General features: G+C 50.0%; 1 protein-coding gene and 1 pseudogene across 1 annotated transcript in view; both read left to right on the top strand.

The window, feature by feature from the left end:
* LOC8041234 (medium-chain acyl-CoA ligase ACSF2, mitochondrial-like) overlaps positions 1-8,060 on the top strand; it is a 79,092-nt gene extending 71,032 nt beyond the window's left edge. The window contains exons 13-16 of the mRNA XM_040220245.3: positions 1,006-1,151; positions 4,999-5,140; positions 6,387-6,500; positions 7,871-8,060. Coding sequence (XP_040076179.2) covers positions 1,006-1,151; positions 4,999-5,140; positions 6,387-6,500; positions 7,871-7,990 — 522 coding nt within the window. The 3' untranslated portion in view covers positions 7,991-8,060. The remainder of the gene's footprint in view (positions 1-1,005; positions 1,152-4,998; positions 5,141-6,386; positions 6,501-7,870) is intronic.
* Positions 8,061-15,670: 7,610 nt separating this feature from the next.
* Positions 15,671-18,778, top strand: LOC115310545 (annotated as a pseudogene).
* The last annotated feature ends 410 nt before the right edge of the window (positions 18,779-19,188 follow it).

Here is a 19,188-nt window from a genome sequence, read left to right on the forward strand (position 1 = left end):
CGATTCTTAGTTTTAGCAGGAGCGATTTGTCCCGCGTTTTCTGAAATACCATATATATATATATATTTAAGTCAGAGGTCCGTACTTGCGGAGTTGCTATGCTAGGAGTTTATTGCATGTATTACGACAGTTTCGCCGAGAGGCTCGGCTTCGTCATCTCCCGTCGAAGTCGAGCGTCTCGGCGAAACTGTCGTAATACATGCAATAAACTCCTAGCATAGCAACGCCGCAAGTACGGACCTCTGATTTATTACACTTTCCCGGTCTATTGTTGTCAAGCTACTCTGCCTCACCTATATATATATATATATATATATATATATATATATATATATAGTGTTCTCAGGTTTTTGTGTTTTTTTTTTGCGAAAATCAAGCGAATTGATCTAAAACTTATTTAGTCCATAAATGTTTTTGTAGCGTGAGATACACTGGCCAAGGTTGAGCAGTTTCGCGTGGATCGCATAATGAGCCATGCTCCGTGCTGCACATGCGTGAGGAGCAGTGACGTCACACGGCGCAAAGCTGGCGGGCCGGAGCCTCCGCGGCCGCGCGCTCCGCCGCCGCCGCGCCCGCCTCGCCGGTCTGCGCATTCCAGAGGAGTGACGTCATTGCCGCGGCAGACGCACTGTTGCCGCCGGGTGCTCAGCTGTGCCTTTCCGTTGCGCAGTAGCCAAGTCTGACGCTGCACCGGAGCCGCTCGATAGCGCCTCTCATTTTCTGCGCATAAGCTCACGCTACGTTTATCCTGGCATATCCGAGCTAAGCCACTGCAATTTTTTTCATGAGCGAACATACCTCTAAGAAAATATTGTTGTAGTTTCTATAGTAGTTACTGGGAAGAAGCGTTTAAGCTACTGCTTACAAAAATAGAAGTGTAATTGAAATTAGCTATAATATTGGGAACTGCAGTCATTTCAGTCGAGTTGTTGATGTACGCACATCTCCGGCGCATTAAGGCCTTCAAAGAAGTCATAAAATAGATGACGCCTTCCATCGCTGCAGGTGAAGGTTGTGGATGCCGAAGGCAGGATTGTCCCCTTGAACACGAGGGGAGAGCTGTGCACCCGAGGTCCCCATGTCTTCAAGGGCTATCTCAACGATGAGGACAAGACAAATGAAGCCATCCGAGACAACTGGTACCACACGGGGTAAGAAGGGCAGCAGCATCAGTCGAATCTGCGACAGCTATGAGAAAAACTTCCACAACACTAAAGAGAAAATACAGATAGTTCCCACGGCACGGCTCCCAGAAACTGCCTGCTAAAGAAGAGGGTGCGAAACGACAAAGGCAGGCAACTCAACTGAACGGAAAACGTGTATTCATTCCCGAAAGAGATTTACCGATACGCTGAAGACTGTATGAAATTGAGCAATGTTGTAGTTCATCAACATATTCGTCTCCATTGATAAGTCCTTGAATTAAAAAAAAGAAATAAAATCAATGCGTCGTAAAAACCTTCTTGCAAACAAACTGGTATTACATGACAAGTTAAGCTGCAAGTAATACTTTTATACTTAGCTTCAAATATTCACTCGTAAGAGTACGAACATGTACTCTGCTCGTTGGTCAGACACAGAAGGCTAGCAATAACTAATGAACCTCTTTCGGCATCAATTTCTACTTTCGCTTCAAATTTTACAACGAGATCTATTAAGAACTAGAAGACCAAAATAAACTTTAGTTTTTAACAAAACCCGAAGGTCCTGAGTTTGTTACCGCAATATTGTCACGTATCACATCTGGTACACCATGCAGTTTGGGGTATATCTTACGAGCATGAAGAAAAAGTTTTTTGTTATTTTTTAAAATTGGGCTTAACAAAACTAGGAGTCAAAATGTGAGGACATGCAAACTTTCCTTTAAAAAAGACATTTTCTTTGTGACAACATGGATTAGTATTGCACTGAAACATTATGAATATCACTCATCGGTGTGTCTCTGTAGTGTTGAGATTCTCAATGCTGCGCTTCTAATGAAAATACTTGAAGCAGTGGCGCTTTCTGTTGAAACACTGCACAATGTGGCCTTTGCGGCACGACATATTCGCGAGGCGAGCGATGGAGGGCAGCTTGCAGCGCTGTCGTTTTATGTGGTACACCTTGCATTGGCGGATATCAATTGTCAGCAGTGGTGCCATCGGGGACCTCCTCTTGGATGTCTAAATGAGCGCGTTTTGCTCACAGCTGGGTCACTCAGTGCGCTTACTTTGATGCGGCTTTCCTGCTTTGCACAATGCTTCTTCAACACACGACTTGAATTCAAGCAGTGATGTCTTTCTGTTTCTCTGTCTCCGCCAGAGAAGCCAGGCATTCACCACTGTCGGGTCTGTCATATGCAAAACAAAGAACGGAGATACCACTATTTTTATTGAATTCTGATTGGATAGTATCCCAGCATCGAGTTCAAAAGGTCTACTCCGCCCATGTGCATGTTATAAACGAGAACAAGGCTTGAAAAGGTCACGATCTTGTGCGTCTTCTCTATCGCGAAGTAACGCTTGACTTCTCCAGCTGGTTTATGGACGGCAAAAGTGGACAGCAAAGTGACGGTTTAGTTGTCATGCCATGCCACTGACAAAAGTTTCGTTCCAGCCACCTCGCACCCTCTTTCTTCATAAGCTCCTCCCGCTTTCATTTCACTTCCTTTCGGGAGTGAGCAGCCAGACAATCGATTTTCCCGCAAAGTTCCGACACAATCGACTACCTCTTTCTGAAAAACTACTTGGAGAGAAACATGCGTAAACCAGTTTTTAAAGTACAGCGAGCGGTAAATCTTCCTCTGGATGTTGTGGGCTACCCTCATGACCACGTTGCTGCTTGCACCCAAGTCAGGTTCACCTGGGAGCTGCTTATTGTTCAGAACACCGCTGAACACTTCAAAGTTATTCCGCTGGTGGATACTCCACTCAGCACGAACATCTTGTAGCCCCAGCGGTGTGGCGTCTTTGGGTTGCTGAGCTCCAACGAGCTACGTTCCTTGAAGGGCATGGCCTGTTCATCAGCGCAAAGCTTTTTTTTCGTGGCACTCGGCTTAAGTGCTGACGTAAAATGTGAAGCAGTGGTCATACTTTGTGTAATTTGTCACGTCAGCTTCACCTGGAGGTAAAAACTTGTCGTTAATGTGCAAATAGAAAAACCGCTTCAGTTCCTCCGAGCGGTTCAGGCTCATCACATTTAAACCTTTTCGTGACCAGTCCTGGAGAACCAGTAGCGGTGGTTGCTTGGGAGCAGAATAATCGACAGATAAAGCACCATGCCGACGAACCTATCTAATTCATCTACCGTCGTTGAGAGAGGTCTTTCAGGACGGTATTGTGTCCGGTAGATTATGGTCTCCTCACACATCGTTGCGAAAACCTCATCAGGAAAAAAGCAGTTAAAGAGGTGAGATGGAGTACCAGATTCATGATACTGGACGTTAGGTTTATATCCGGATTAACTACATTTTTTTTTTTTATTTCTTAACAGGCAGCATTTCTTCTCCTTCCGGTTGCTCTTCGGGGAGCGTTTTTCGCCTTTGACTCGTACTACTGCTGAAACAGCTTATCCTCGCTTTTTTTCTCACTTTCTGAATACTAATTGGTTGTTATATCAGAATGAGTGTGACGTGGTAGTATCTCTTTTTTGCCACTATCGGAGAGATGTGGTCGCTGCCGCTGCTCCTGTCGCCATCTCCCCGAATTCGGCTGGCTCCGCTCTTGACCTCTTCGTAAAATATGTTGTCGTCCATTACTTGGCATTGATAATCCCTTTCTCGTTAATATTCTTTTCTATCTTGAATTATCGGTTCATTAGTTACTCTAGAAACGCGCGCTCAGAAGGTTCGTTGCATTCCAATTACTGGATAATCCTATGTTCTACAGTCTAGTGTCAACTGTGCATGCACACCACTCTTCGTTACCTTGGATTGTTTCTTTTGGTAATATTTTCTGAGATAGAGTTACATCAATGTTAAAGGGTTAACGATATGCTTGCGGTAAAACATTCGCTGAGGCAGCTGAAAATGGGAAGCCCACATCGTAGCGCCTCTATTTTTATGCGTTTTTTTTTTTTACCCAGAGTGCCATGATTGGAATTGCCCTTCCGCACGTATTTTATCATTTACATGACGATTTAGGCAACTTGATTCACTCATTTCTTAACCAAAGGCGGAAAGCAGAAAGATGCAGAAAAGAGGGGAGTGTGTCCCTCTCCTCCTCCCCTTCTGTTCCCCTTTTCTCTCCTCCCCCTCTTCCCTCCTCCGTCTCGCCTCCTCCTCCTCCTCCTCCCACCCCCCTCTCCTCTTGCCGCTAAATTTGTTCATAGGTGACGTGACACGAAGTCGTGACGTTATTTTCCCCGCAAAGTTTAGCGGGGAAACTGAATTGGTTTTGAGGTCACGTGACGTCAATTTCCACGCTAAATTTAGCGAACAAACTTAACCCGCTAAATTTAGAAGAAAACTTTCCCCGCTAAATTTATCGGAAAATTTCTCGCTAACTTTAGCGGGGAAACGTCCCATAATGCAACGCGCGCGGTTACACCGACGGCGACGGCGACGGCGGCGACGCTCAAGCCGTAAACGGGCGCCTAAAAGCTGCGTTCTAAAAGAGACTGTTTCGGAGCAAGATTTACACCGCGAAACGTATTTGCCTCATTTCCGAGTGTGTTTAAGAGTTTCTGCACCGAAGCCGACGTCTAGAAATAGAAGTGCGTTCGAAAACGCTCGTAACTCAAAATGTGTTGGGAGGTGTAAAAATTGCTGTAAAATATTGCTTTTACGAGATATAGTTTAGTAACCTAAGTGGCTCAACCCTTTCCTTAAAAGTGAATGTTAGGATCTCACTGTTTGTTTCAAAATCGCGTTTTTATTTAAGTATGTTATACTGGTGAAGTTGGTTGAATAAACGAAGCGTTATCTGCCACGCCTTCGAGACTCGAGGAAAGTTACAAAGGAAATGAGTAAAATTGCTGCGTTCAGATATTTCGTTTTCCCTATTGAACACCCGTTCGCAGGGACGAGGGAACAATGGACGAGGATGGTAGGCTTACATTTGTGGGCCGCATCAAAGAGATGATCAACTTCATGGGTCTAAAAGTGCCGCCACTGGAGATCGAGAACATCCTGAACTCGCACCCCGCCGTGGAAGAGGCGCAGGTATGTTTCCAAAAGTAGGGTACGTGGTGCAAGACGTCCAAGAGCAGACCCATTACTTGTAGTGTACTTTGTATCGACTGTGCCGCCTAGGCGCATTTTCTTGAATTCAAAGTCAGCAAATCGTGGTTACGGGTTTCATTAACATCCGTTTTCTCGCTAAATTTATAGGGAAAATTAGCGTCAGGTTACAGGAGGTTTCATTCAACCAGTGACAAGAAACCATGCTTCGCCGCTTTTTCCATCTCGAAGTAACGCATTAAATGCATACACAATAGGCTGTACTAAGTTCGTGCAAGAGCCGCGCTTACATACTGGACTTTATGGCAATGATGTTCAGAATCTTGAAAAGGTTGTCAGCGATAGTTCAGATATTAGCTATTTTTATCAAGTACCTTCGGTACATAAGTTGAATTTGTTTTTAAATATTATGTACACCCGTGCATTAAAGACTTGTCTTACCTTGTCTTTTTCGCAGTGGATGCTTCAAAATGAGTCAAGTTGAAGTGTTGTTTACAGAACGCTATATTTTCACAATCTTTTTTCCTCTTATGTGATCTTTTTTTTTCGCATAACTTGCCATTCAAGATCTCTCTCCTTACATGAGCTTAAGTAGTTGGCCGTTCGTTCCCAATCCTCTAGGTATTCTAAAAAAAAAGTCCGTACCATGAAACAGTTAGTTTTATGAAGAGGCTTTGCCTAAGTAATTGTTTAACAGAGTTCTTTCTTCCTTACCATCTAAACTGGATATAATTTTGAAATATATCTACAGTGAATAACATATTCGTGCAAGTGATATTTCTTGATTCAGATAGTTTTTTATTGGCACCATATTTTGTCACACCATGAACCACTAGCTACGTAAGCCACAATATAACACTGCATTTTCAAACAATAGGTGAACAAGCCTCTAACATATTGATCAAATGTGGAACGTATCTATTGAAAGCAAAGATTTTTAAAGAGTTGTACACCCTACGTCTCAACAAAGGGTCACACAAGAATTATTTGAACGATCTGCAACTGTGAAAGCAAATCGCCGTTGTGATGAGCTGTCTTGGTGTATTTTGTGATCTTCTTTAAGTGCGTTTTTACCGTGAGATTAAAATTCAAAACTTTATAGCTCCAAGAGCAGCTCGTTTTAGAGTGTTTCGAGACTCAATCTTTGACTTAAATTACAGTTTGTGCTAGTTTGGCGTTTACATAAGGGAAATAAAATTATTTCTAATTTTTTTTAACCTTTCGGCAGGTGTTTGGAGTACCGGACGAAGAGGTGGTTGAAAAGATATGTGTTTGGATCAAAGCAAAGCCAGATAGAACCTTAACCTCAGAAGACATCAAATCCTTTTGCAAGGACAAGAAGGTATATGCATAGTTCAGACATACTAAAAAGAACTGTAAACGTACGCTCATGTACTCTTTACACAAACAGTCGAGCGCTGCCTCCTAATGCAGAACACGTAATTCAACTTACATTTGCAAGTTTTCATCCCGGAGAGCGTAGTGCCACTCCTCCAACGTTCAAGGACATGCCCTACAATGGTACTTGGGACATTTATGTCACATTCAAATGGGGCGCACGCAGCACCGAGAAAATGCTGCCCCCAAGGCCGCGCCACCGCGCGGGTGCAGCGTATGATGCACTACCAAGTGAACACGAAGCATTCCGCCGTGCAACGCGCTTGGCGCGGTCACTTCAAGGGCACAACATAAACGGGTGGACCATTGAACAAAATCCGCCACGAGTGGGGCGGCGGCGCGCGCCACCTATCGAGAGTCTCCCGAGCCGCCATGTTTACCTAGACGAGGAAGACGAAGCGAGGGAAAGAAGGGGCCGAAGGAGGCGGAGAGCGGTAGCTCAAGGCCGCACCGGCCCGCAGTGCGCGAAGCTGCACGGTCTCCTTTCGACGGTGCAGCTGGTGCAGCAACGCGCCGGTGTCGTGCGCCGCACCAAATCCCAAATGAACGTAGTGCAGCCGCACCGACACGGCCATCTGAACGCGACGCGTCGGCCGGTGCAGTGCGGTGCGGTGTGGTGCGCCCCAATTGAATGTGACATTAGTTAAGCCACGACCTGCATATGGCGAGTAATATCAGACCTCAGGTTGCTGAAGGTTAAAGAACGCGCAAGCTTCGTGCTACTAGAAGCTGGGAGATCGTTAAAATTGTATAAGCACTGGAGGAAAGAAAAAATATATATTCCATTCCTGTGTCACCAAGGAATACCAAGGTAGTGGGGGGAAAAGCTATATTGAGTTTTTTTTTTTTTTAGAGCGTAGCTCTTAGGCGCCCCTTTCCGGCTTGAGCGCCGTCGGCGACGGCGACGCGTAACGGTGAGTTCACGGGACCCCCGTGAGGTCACTTGACCTCCGTCATATCACGTGACCCCGTGAGCTAAGGTGACCACGGTGACGTCACGTGACCCCCGTGAGGTCACGTGACCCCGTGAGGTAACGTGACTCCCGTGATGTCACGTGACCCCCGTGAGGTTACGAGTGACACGTGACCTCACGGTTACGTCGATAGCGACGGCGACGCCGACGCCGCTCGGAGGCAGGAGTAGCAGGCAGGATGAGGAGGTGAGGAGAAGGGAAGAGGGGTATATGGCTTCTTTCAGTACCCTTCCCTCCTCCTTCTCAAGAGCTGCGCTCTAATTCGGTGTTACGGGGGGTTGTAAGTGACATTCATTTTTGTTTAGCTGCCATGCACTCCGAAGAAACCTTATAATTACAGCTGCCGTGGTACAAGGTACCGGAATATGTGCTGTTCGTGGACTCTTTCCCGAGGACTCAGACCGGCAAAGTTCAGAAGCATAAGATGCGCGAAGAGAGCAAACGGCTCCTGAACTTGTGAAGAACAACCATCGCTGGACAAAGACATATACAATATATGCTTTGTAAAAGCCTAATTCGACTCGCATTATTCGCCCAGGTTACCCGAAAGGTCCAGGGCCTGTTAATAAAATGCAATAAAAACATCCTGCACTTCTTTGGTAGTTATTTAGATACGGTCCGCCCAGTACCTAATATATAAACCTAGGACCCGTTCACGGATGGGTGACATCTGTGGAACGCCACTTTGAGATACGAAGTAGAAACTGGAATTTTCACATAGAATGTGTTAATGGGCTGAATTTGATGCGAAAAACACCACGTTCCATTGTGGCTGGAGAGCTTTACACGCAAGCAGAGGTAACATAAAAAATTCATTAGCCCAGAGCAGGCGAATCACGAGCAGACAAAACATATAGAAGTTATTCATACATAACCAGGCACAATTAGTCGCAACCAGCGATATTCCAAGGGGGCTCAGTGGAAATCCAACCCCGTATAATGCGACACGCAAGCCGACGCCTTTGATCAGTGCCACAATGAGCTGGTGAAAGAAGGCAAAAGCAGCAGTATTAAGTACGACTTCCTCTAAAGGTCTCCAGGAGCTACACGTGACAGTCGGCGGCGAGGGATAACCCAAGCGTACTTAGTACGCAGGAGGTTGTTGACGGTGAGCCAGGCACGTAGCCAGGATTTTGTTTCGGGGAGGGGGTAGGCGCCCATGACAAAATGCTGTATGAGGGGGAGGGGGAGAGGAGGCCCCAGCAAAACGGAAGATTTCGGGGGGGGGGGGGGGGGGGGAGGCCCGGGCACCATGGGCTCCCCCTGGTTACGTGCCTGCGGTGAATCATACTTGGATCGGCATACTTAGTCTGCAGTCGGCATTCGGTCGTAAGTGAAACCTAGCCCGGCATGTTTAGTCCGCAGGCATGCTTTCAATGGCGAAGTAAACTTAGTTCTGCGTACATCGCCTGCAGACGGCCGTCGGCAGCAAGTCGAATTCAGTCGGGTGCACCTTCCTCGAAAAAGTAATCTATTAAAATTACAATTTCTTTTGATCACAATGTAGTCAGTTAGATCATTTGACTACTTAGGAAAAAGGCAATTGGCTGTTATTTGAAATAGTGGCCTTACTTTTTTTAATTACTTAAGATTCTTTAAACAACATATTTTTTCTCGGTTTGAAAACGGGTCTTTCGTGCTGTTTCGAAATTGATTAAATTTATTAAAAGCACAGAATTACAAACTACTAATATTCTCAAATCCACCACTTTTAGTCTAGCATTCTCCTGTAGGAGACGTTTTACATGATTTCTTAATAAGGAACTGGCAGAAAGAATGGACGTCAGTAGCAAGGAGAGTAGAAAATGGTAACGGTCAGACTTAATTTTAGTACATTCAAAAGCAATCAAATTTTACTTTTGATGACTTAGTGATAAATATATTTCGTTGATTGTCAAAAATGATCCAAAACGTAATGAATTATAAGTAATTTGGGCACTTAATTATTTTGAGTACCATACAAGTATGGTCGTATTTAGTTCAACGTAATCATTCTGTAAGCGACAGTCGGCTCACGCACCTAACTTACGAATCACGAAGCGTACCTCTCCTACCTAGACTGACAATATTGCGGTCTGCATCATAACTAGTGCTTGTATTTTTTGGTAAATACCGATAGACACCCCCCAAAAAAAAAGCCCAAATTGGTTTAATCTATATCAGATAAAAAAAAATAAAAGTTCATTCCACCTGTCTTTGCGCTTGAAAAACCAAAGCTTCATTATAATGATGTTTTAGTCATAACTCTATATAGTGTCACGAATGACAAGGTGACAAAACAACGAAATAACTGAGAAAACTGAAACATTTAATGGGACGAACTTGTGCCCAGGAATAAAAGGGAAAAGAAAATAACAACAGAGCGTCGCGGGCGTCGAAAGCGGCGAAACAGCAGGATCGAACGCTGAGGCGAAAACTGACTCGACAAGGTCGCGGGCGGCCTCTTATCAAGAGTGAGTCACTATCTCGAAGATTCGGCGGAGAAGGTTCGAGCGTAGCGCGCTCGGGGCGAGAATTAACAGGCACTTTCTAGAACAAGAAAGCAGGAATAAAGGATGGAAGTTACGTCCGGAACAAGAATAAATGAGAACGTTCTAGAGCTCCGTGACCGAGCGTTCATTTCCCGGCACAGCGCGCGGCATTATCCCCCCCCCCCCCCTTTAAAAGTGCACCGACCCGATGCAGCACAAAACGGAAAATAGAAAAAAAAAAAAACACACACACACACACAAAAGGACAGCAGAATTGCGAGCCGCAGTTCACAGTTCACTCGCCGACGAGAGGGGAAAGCTCTATCGTTCGTAATAGACCCCTTTCGAAATGCTGCCCTCTGTTGGCAGCTGCGAAATCCCTGCGCAATGGCGGACTAAAACCGCAACATCACGGCACACTATGCGTTTTGTTTGGATGTGAAGGCAAAACCACATCCAAAGAAAAATGTGATGAGCGCAGTGACGTTGCACTTCCGACGCTGTTTGATTGGCTCGCCAACTCCTACCGTTGGCCGCTCTCCGACGTTCCCTATCTTATGGAATGACTTGCACGTTCCCCGATGTCAGCTGTTCCGCCATTGTGCAGAGGTTCCGAGCTTCTAATAATCGGCACGCGAATTTCGAAACGGGTCTATACGGCTTCAGCCGGACGACGTGCACCACCTCGGGTCGCGGCTGACGTCTTGCAGATGGGCGCGTTCCGTCGGGTAGAACTTCGTAGTTCAGATCGCCGAGGCGTCGGATGATCTTGTAGGGTCCGAAATAGCGTTTCAGAAACTTCTCGCTGAGACCGCGGCGCCGTATTGGTGTCCAAACCCATACCCAGTCTCCGGGTTGAAAGTGGACGTCTCGGTGGCGAAGGTTATACCGGCGTGCGTCGACTCGCTGCTAATCTTGAATCTGGATTCTTGCCAGCTGACGAGCTTCCTCCGCGCGCTGGGAGATCAGTTGAGCTTCGTCGTTGCCATCGTCGGCTGGCACGTGAGGCAGCATGGCGTCGAGCATTGTGGTAACCGTCCGGCCGTGCACCAGTTGGAACGGTGTCATTCCCGTGGTTTCTTGAGCCGCTGTGTTGTACGCAAACGTGACGTACGGCAACACCTCGTCCCATGTGTTGTGCTCTACGTCGACGTACATGTAGATCATGTCGGCGATGGTCTTGTTAAGCCGCTCCGTTAGCCCGTTAATCTGCGGGTGATAAGCGGTTGTTCGTCGATGGCTGGTATGACTGAGTCGAAGAACTTCTTGGGTCAGCTGTGCCATGAAGGATGACCCGCGATCTGTGATCAGCACTTCAGGGGCGCCGTGTCGAAGGAGAATGGACTCGACGAAAAACTTGGCGACTTCGACCGCTGTTGCCGATGGCAGGGCTTTCGTCTCGGCGTATCGTGTAAGATAATCGGTCGCGACGATAATCCACCGATTTCCTTGCGACGATGTTTGGAACGGCCCAAGTAAATCCATTCCGATCTGCTGGAAGGGCGTAGTCGGGGCAGGTATCGGCTGTAGGAGTCCTGTTGGCTTCGTCAGAGGCCTCTTACGTCGTTGGCACTCATGGCACGACCGTGTGCACAGGTGGACTGTTTTCGGGAGTCTCGGCCAGTAGTACTTGTCACGAATTCGGGCGAGCGTCCTGCTGTATCCAAGGTGTCCAGCCGTCGGGTCGTCATGGCATGCTTGAAAGATTTCCTCTCGCAGGCTGGCCGGAACAACCAGCAGCCAGGCAGGGTTGCTCGTTCCGAAGTTTTTTCTTGAAGAGCAGGCCTCGCCGCAGAACGAAGCTTGGCAGGTCTCGGGCCAAGACTCGCGGAACTGAACTTCCTTGACCTTCGAGGTGGTCTATCACGGCGCGAAGTTCGGGGTCGTCTCGTTGAAGTGCTCCCATGTCGGTATCCGTAAGTGCTCCGAGAAAACGGGCGTCATCGTCGTCGTCGGTGCTGTCGGGTGGCGATTCGATTGGGGCCCTAGACAAACAATCGGCGTCATTATGCTTGCGGCCAGACTTATGCACGATTGTTAAGTCAAATTCTTGCAACGTCAAATTCTTGCAGTCGAAGGCTCCAGCGAGCGAGGCGTCCTGACGGGTTCTTAAGGTTGGCGAGCCAACAGAGAACATGGTGGTCCGTGACAACGCGGAACGGTATCCCGTACAGGTACGGACGGAACTTGGTTAACGCCCAGACGACAGCGAGACATTCCTTGTCGGTTGTTGTGTAATTTTTCTCTGCCTTGGACAGTGCCCGGCTTGCGTAAGCGATCACCCTCTCTGCTCCGTCTTGTCTTTGGACGAGTACCGCGCCGAGTCCGGCGTTGCTGGCGTCCGTGTGAACTTCCGTTTCCGCTGGTAGATCGAAGTGGCCGAGGATAGGGGGCGACTGGAGTCTTTCCTTCAGTTCGTTGACCGCTTGTTCTTGTTCCTCCCCCCAATGGAAGTTCACGTCGTCCTTGGTCAGATGCGTGAGCGGTGCAGAAATCTTAGCGAAATCGCGAACGAAACGTCTAAGTAAGCACACAGTCCAAGAAATCTTCTTACGGCTTTCTTGTCTGATGGCTTCGGAAACTCGGCAACAGGAGATGTTTTGGCAGGATCAGGGCTTACACCCTGAGCACTTACGACATGGCCCAGGAATTTGAGCTCGCAGTAAGCGAACCGACATTTTGACGGCTTTAGTGTCAGTCCAGCATCCTGGATAGCCTGTAGCACGGCTCGCAAACGTCTCAGGTGCTCGTCGAAGTCGCTTGCAAATACCACGACGTCGTCGAGATAGACGAGGCAGCTTTGCCATTTCAAGCAGGAAAGAACGGTGTCCATTACGCGCTGGAACGTCGCCGGTGCTGTGCACAGTCCGAACGACATCACTTTAAATTCGTACAGTCCATCCGGCGTGACGAAGGCAGTCTTCTCACGATCCCCGTTCGTCGACCTCGATCTGCCAGTACCCACTCTTCAGGTCCATCGACGAAAAGAATCGGGCGTGGCGCAGCCGGTCCAGAGTGTCGTCGATGCGTGGCAGCGGGTAGACGTCCTTTTTTATTACGGCGTTTAGTCGACGATAGTCCACGCAGAACCGAACAGTCCCGTCTTTCTTTTTCACCAGGACAACCGGTGAAGCCCACGGACTCTTTGAGGGCTGGACGATGTCGTCGTCGAGCATTTCTTGGACCTGCTTTTGGATGACTTCTCCCTCTTTCACAGATAAACGATACGGCGACCGATGAGCAGAAAGTGGGTCATCATCAGTAATAATTCGTTGTTTCGCAACCGTCGTTTGGCGCACCTTTGACGACGTGGAGAAGCACTCACTGAACTCGGCGAGAAGGTCACTGAGTTGTCGTCGTTGTGGGGTAGGCAGGACTGGATCGATGTCAAACTGCGAAGGCGGCGTTGTGTTGGGTGGCCACGAAGAGAGGTCTTCTTATATTCCGGCGACTGCGGCTGAGTCCGGGAGTTCCTCGGCGTGCCTCACGGCGGTGCCTCTCGTATGGTGCTGGGCCTCCTGTCGGAAGTTCGTTACGAGTGCGACAGTGTGTCCGTCTTGGAGCTCCCTGACGCCCCTTGCGATGCCGATCTCTCTTCCTAGAAGCAACTGGAGGCTTCCTTCGAGCAAAACGTCGCCGCAGAAAGTCTCATCGACCCCGACGGGTACGAAAACACTTGACCGCGGCGGTAGGTTCACGTGGTTTGCGAGGATTCGTACCGCGGATGACGTCGCTTTGGGGCCCTCCCGTGGTGGAGCACGTTTTCGTAGCGTCAGCCGGTTTTCTCCGAGGTCGATGACGGCGCCATACTCGCAGAGAAAGTCCATTCCGAGGATAACGTCCCTCGAACAGTATTTCAGAACGACGAACTTGACAGGGCACGTCTCACCGTGGATCTCGACGCGAGCAGTGCATCTCCCAACCGGCGTGATGAGGTGCCCTCCGGCGGTTCGTATTTGAGGTCCATCCCACGGCGTCGTGACTTTTCGAAGACGGCGGGAGAGCCTCCCACTCAAGACTGAGTAGTCTGCTCGGGTGTCAACGAGTGCTGATGCGTCGTGGCCGTCGATAACAACGTTTAGGTTGTTGGACACCGATGCAGAAGCTTCGCTGCGATGCGTGGCGTCGGGAGAGTGGGAGCGCTACGTCGTTCTTGGAGGCTCTTTACGTCGGTCGTCTTCGGCAACTACATCTCCAGGGGTTGCCGCGCCTAGTTTCCCCGGCGAGGAGCGAGGGGTGACAGGCTTTCACGTCGGGATCGGTGCATCGGCGAAGCCGGACGTCGTGGCGATGGCGACGGGAACACTCGGCGGGAGGTAGGCTCGGGGGACTGGGGTCGTCGAAGGTACTCGTCGATCTCCCGAGGGCGTTTACCGTAACGGGGGCGTGGGTCATTCGGGTGGAACCCCCGCAGCCCGAGTCGCCGGTATGGGCATTGGCGGCAGGTGTGGTTCGCTTCCCCGCAGTGGAAACACAAAGGACGTCGGTCGGGTGTTCGCCACACGTCGGTCTTCCGAGGTGCGCGGGGCTCCTGGCCGGCGTACCGGACCTGGTCGTCGCGGTGGCGGTCGTGCTGCGGCGCAGGAGACCGACGTCGGTGTGGTGTCCAGAGGGCACTACGAGCGCGGGGGCGGTAGCCGGGCAAAAGAAAACCTGGTGCGTATGGGACTTCTGAGTTGTACTCGGCACGAGCGGTGCTGGAGGGTGTCAGTTGAATAAAGGTCTTCAAAAACGCAAGAACTGGCGACGAGCGTCCAGCCACGCGAGACCCGTTGAAGAGTCGCCCGCCGCACTACTCCCCGGTGACGCCGCGACGCCATGGCGACCCTCGGTCGAATTGAACCGTTCGACGAAGCGGGCACGGACTGGCCAACCTACATCGAGCGACTCGACCAGTTTTTCGTCGCAAACGACGTCAAACCAGAAAGGCAAGTGGCAGCGTTCCTAAGCCTCATTGGCGCGAAGACGTACGCTCTGCTAAAGAGTTTGGTTGCGCCGGACATCCCGGTTAGCAAGTCGTACATCGAGCTGGTAGCCATATTGCGAGAGCACCTGTCGCCGAAGCCTCTTGTCATCGCGGAACGCTTCCGTTTTCACAAAAGAAACCAAAACGAGAATGAAAGTATCCTCGAGTTCGTAGCCGAGCTGAAAAAGTTGGCGCAGACATGTGAATTCGGCGGCACTTTGAACGAAGCCTTACGTGACCGCATGGTATGCGGCATTATCAGCGACTCCATTCAAAAGCGACTGTTGTCGGAAGCTGGCCTGACGTTTAAGAAGGCGCTAGAAATCGCAGTGGCGATGGAAGCTGCCTCCGCGAACGCACAAGTTTTACATTGCCGGAGCGCGGACGCCGAGGTGCTCAAGGTGGAGCAGGACAAGTCCGAATGCAAGCACTGCGGACTTGCGAATCACACAGCAGGTGGAAAGGCTTAGACTGTCGTAGGTGCGGAAGACGCGGACACCTTGAACGAGTTTGCAGGAGCCAGCAGTCGGGGCCAGCAGCTTCTCAGCATCGCGGAGCACCGACACGAGGCCGGAGGAATCAAGGGAAAAAAGTCAAGACGCTGAACGTCGACACGAAAGACGAGGTCGAGATGTTCGAGCTTCGGGGGACACGTCCGCGGCCTCTCCAAGTAACAGTGAAGGTGAACACGATTCCGCTGACGATGGAAGTAGACACCGGGGCGGCGGTGTCGGTACTCCCATTAGACCGGTACAAGACAAGGTTTCCCAATCTAGTGAAGGGAAGAAGTGGAGTCGTCCTTCAAGCATTTACCGGTAAAAAGGTGAAGCCGGTAGGAGAGGCACAGGTTGAAGTGGACTACCAAGACCAGGTTCACAAGTTACCGCTGCAGATTGTGGACTTCAAGGGTCCCCCGCTTTTGGGACGTGACTGGCTGGAGGTGCTGAGGCTCGACTGGACTAGCATCAAGGCTGTCCAGTGCTTGGAGAAGGGGAGCAAGAAACAAGTCGACACGCTTTTGAAGGACTTTGCTCAGGTGTTCTCAGACGATCTGGGCCGTCTTCAGGGGTTTGAAGCTCACCTCAAGCTGAAGAGTGGGCACACTCCAATGTTCCTGAAGCCAAGACCAGTGCCCCAGGCCCTGAAGGCAGCTGTCTCTAAAGAACTGATGGCACTGAAGGAGGCGGGGATCCTGACCCCGGTGGACAGCAGCGAGTTTGCATCGCCCATCGTGGCGGTCGTCAAAAAGAATGGATGCATAAGAATCTGCGGCGACTACAAGTCAACAATCAACCCGTGCTTGGAGGTCGACAACTATCCGCTCCCCAGGATAGAAGATATGTTTGCAACGCTGGCAGGAGGGAAGTTTTTCTCAAAGCTGGACCTGTCAAAAGCCTACCTACAGCTGGAGATGCATCCTGCAGCGCGGAAGTACCTCACCATCAACACCCAGTTGGGGCTGTTCCAAGTGAACCGTCTTCCCTTCGGCATAGCATCTGCACCCTCCATTTTTCAAAGAACTATGGATCAAGTGCTTCAAGGGCTGCCGCAGACCACCTGCTACCTGGACGACATCCTGGTGACTGGTAGAACGAAGGGTGAGCATTTTGAAAACTTGAAAGCAGTCTTAACACGATTACAAGAAAAGGGAATGCGTCTTCAGAAAGAAAAGTGCAAATTCTTCCAAACGGAAGTTGCCTACCTCGGTCATGTGATTAGTCGGGATGGTCTACGGACCATGGAGGATAAAGCAGCAGCACTTCGAGATGCACCCACTCCAAAGAACAAGGCAGAGTTGCGTTCATTCCTTGGGCTTGCTAACTACAATGGCAAATTTCTACCGAACTTAGCAACTACAGTGTATCCTCTGAATCGTCTACTGCAGAAGAAGGCTGCATGGGAATGGAGCACAGACTGTCAGGACTCCTTTGATTCGCTTAAGAAGCTGGTGACGTCGGCACCAGTCCTGACATATTTTGACCCGCGTCGACCCGTTATACTGGCATGCGATGCATCGGCGTATGGAGTAGGGGCAGTCCTGTCCCATGCGTTTGAAGATGGAACAGAGCGGTCAGTTGCTTTTGCTTCTAGGACCCTGACTGAGCACGAGAAGAATTATTCTCAGTTGGAAAAAGAAGGCCTAGCTATCATCTTTGGAATAAGAAGATTCCACTACTATTTATACGGCTATTACTTCACGCTGATCACTGACCACGCTCCCTTACAGAAAATCCTAGGCCGAACGACCGGTATCCCTACAATGACAGCAGCGAGGCTCCAGAGGTGGGCCTGTGAGCTAGCCGCACACCGCTACACCATCGTCCACCGGTTTTCCGAGGAAAATGCCAATGCAGACTGCTTGTCAAGACTCCCAAAAGCAACGGACAACCCCAACACAGACGCCGTCGACGAAGCGTACGCCTTCTACTGTGAGTACTTCGACAATGTACCTCTTAGATGTAAAGACATTGCACGGGCGACGTCCAGAGACCCCCTCCTAAGTCAGATCGTGGAAAGAGTAAAGCATGGTTGGGGCCCAGAACGCAAGCCAACCGATCTAGAGTATGCACCCTTCCACGTAAGCCGCAATGAGCTGTCACTCCACCAAGGATGCCTCATGTGGGGTTTACGAGTGGTGATTCCGAAGACCCTGCAGAAAAGGGTCCTAGAAGAACTTCATGGGGACCATTATGGCATCGTGCGCACTAAGGAAATGCCTAAGAGCTATGTTTGGTGGGCATCCCTGGATAAAGACATTGAGAGGGAAATTGGAGGGTGTACCATGTGTCAGCTGCACCGAAACAATCCGTCCGCTGCTCCCCTGCACCCTTGGGCATGGCCGACACATCCATGGGAGAGACTGCATGTGGATCTGGCGGGACCTTTCATGGGTAAAATGTTCCTCGTCCTCGTGGATGCTCACTCCAAATGGCCAGAGGTGTTTGTCTTGGAGTCTACGACGTCAAAGGTCATAATCCAGTGTGTACAAGAGTGCTTCGCACGGTTTGGCCTGCCCACAACCATGGTTTCTGACAATGGGCCTCAGTTTGTGTCGGAAAAATTTCAAACTTTCTTAAGGAACAATAGTATCGCCCAGGTCACGTCTGCACCATACCATCCCGCTACGAATGGACTAGCTGAGCGGTTTATTCAGACCATGAAAAACTATCTGCGGAAAACAACTTCGAGCCATCCCCTCCGTACAAGGTTTTCACGTTTTCTTCTGTCGTACAGGAACACCCGGCACCCGACAACAAGAGAGTCTCCGGCCCAGTTGATGCTACAGCGGCATCTTCGCACCAGACTGGACCTCCTGAAACCATCAGTTGCAGACTGTGTGGCCAGCGCACACTACCGCCAACAGCGGCAACACCCAGGACAAGAGCGGGATTTTACTGCAGGAGACCAAGTCTATGCCAGAGATTATCGAAGTGGTCACAAGTGGCAGCCAGGAACAGTCGCTGCCCAAACTGGTCCAGTGTCTTTCCAGGTGCAAGTCTCCCCGGGACGGGTATGGCGAAGGCATCAGGACCAGTTGCTCCGAGCACCGTCGCAGGACTCCGGACCTTCAGAGTCGCGTCCAGACGAGGCGGGAGGGGTGTCTGCCACGGCTTGGACAGACAGCACACCGCAAGAGAGCGCAGGCGACAGATGCCTTCCACAGGCCACTTTGCCTGCACCATCCGAAGTCCCGAGGCCAAGAAGCAACACCCAGGATGCTGAGACGCTCATGGATGCAGATAATAGAGACGGAGAGCGACGGTATCCCGTGTGAGATCGGCGCAAGCCTCGAAGGCTAATAAAAGAGTGAAAAAAAAGTGACGGATTTTTCTAAACTATTTACTGTTAATGGCCGGATGTTACCAGCTGGGTATGTTTATTTAAAAAGGAGGGGAAAGATGTGGTGTCCAGAGGGCACTACGAGCGCGGGGGCGGTAGCCGGGCAAAAGAAAACCTGGTGCGTATGGGACTTCTGAGTTGTACTCGGCACGAGCGGTGCTGGAGGGTGTCAGTTGAATAAAGGTCTCCAAAAACGCAACAGTCGGGGCGGAGCGACATAGGCTCGAGGAGGAGGCGGTGGCCGTCGGGCCACTGCGGCGTAGGTCAGGGTGGGCTCCTCGGGTGCTGCTACGGTGACAGGAGTCTCCGCCTGGAAGGCTCGGTGGACCTCCTCTCGTACGACTTCGGCGAGTGAGTGAGAAGACGAGCGATCTGCAGCAG

This window comes from Ixodes scapularis, unplaced genomic scaffold (genome assembly GCF_016920785.2).
Source record: "Ixodes scapularis isolate PalLabHiFi unplaced genomic scaffold, ASM1692078v2 ptg001212l_1___fragment_1__unscaffolded, whole genome shotgun sequence".
Lineage (NCBI taxonomy): Eukaryota > Metazoa > Arthropoda > Arachnida > Ixodida > Ixodidae > Ixodes > Ixodes scapularis.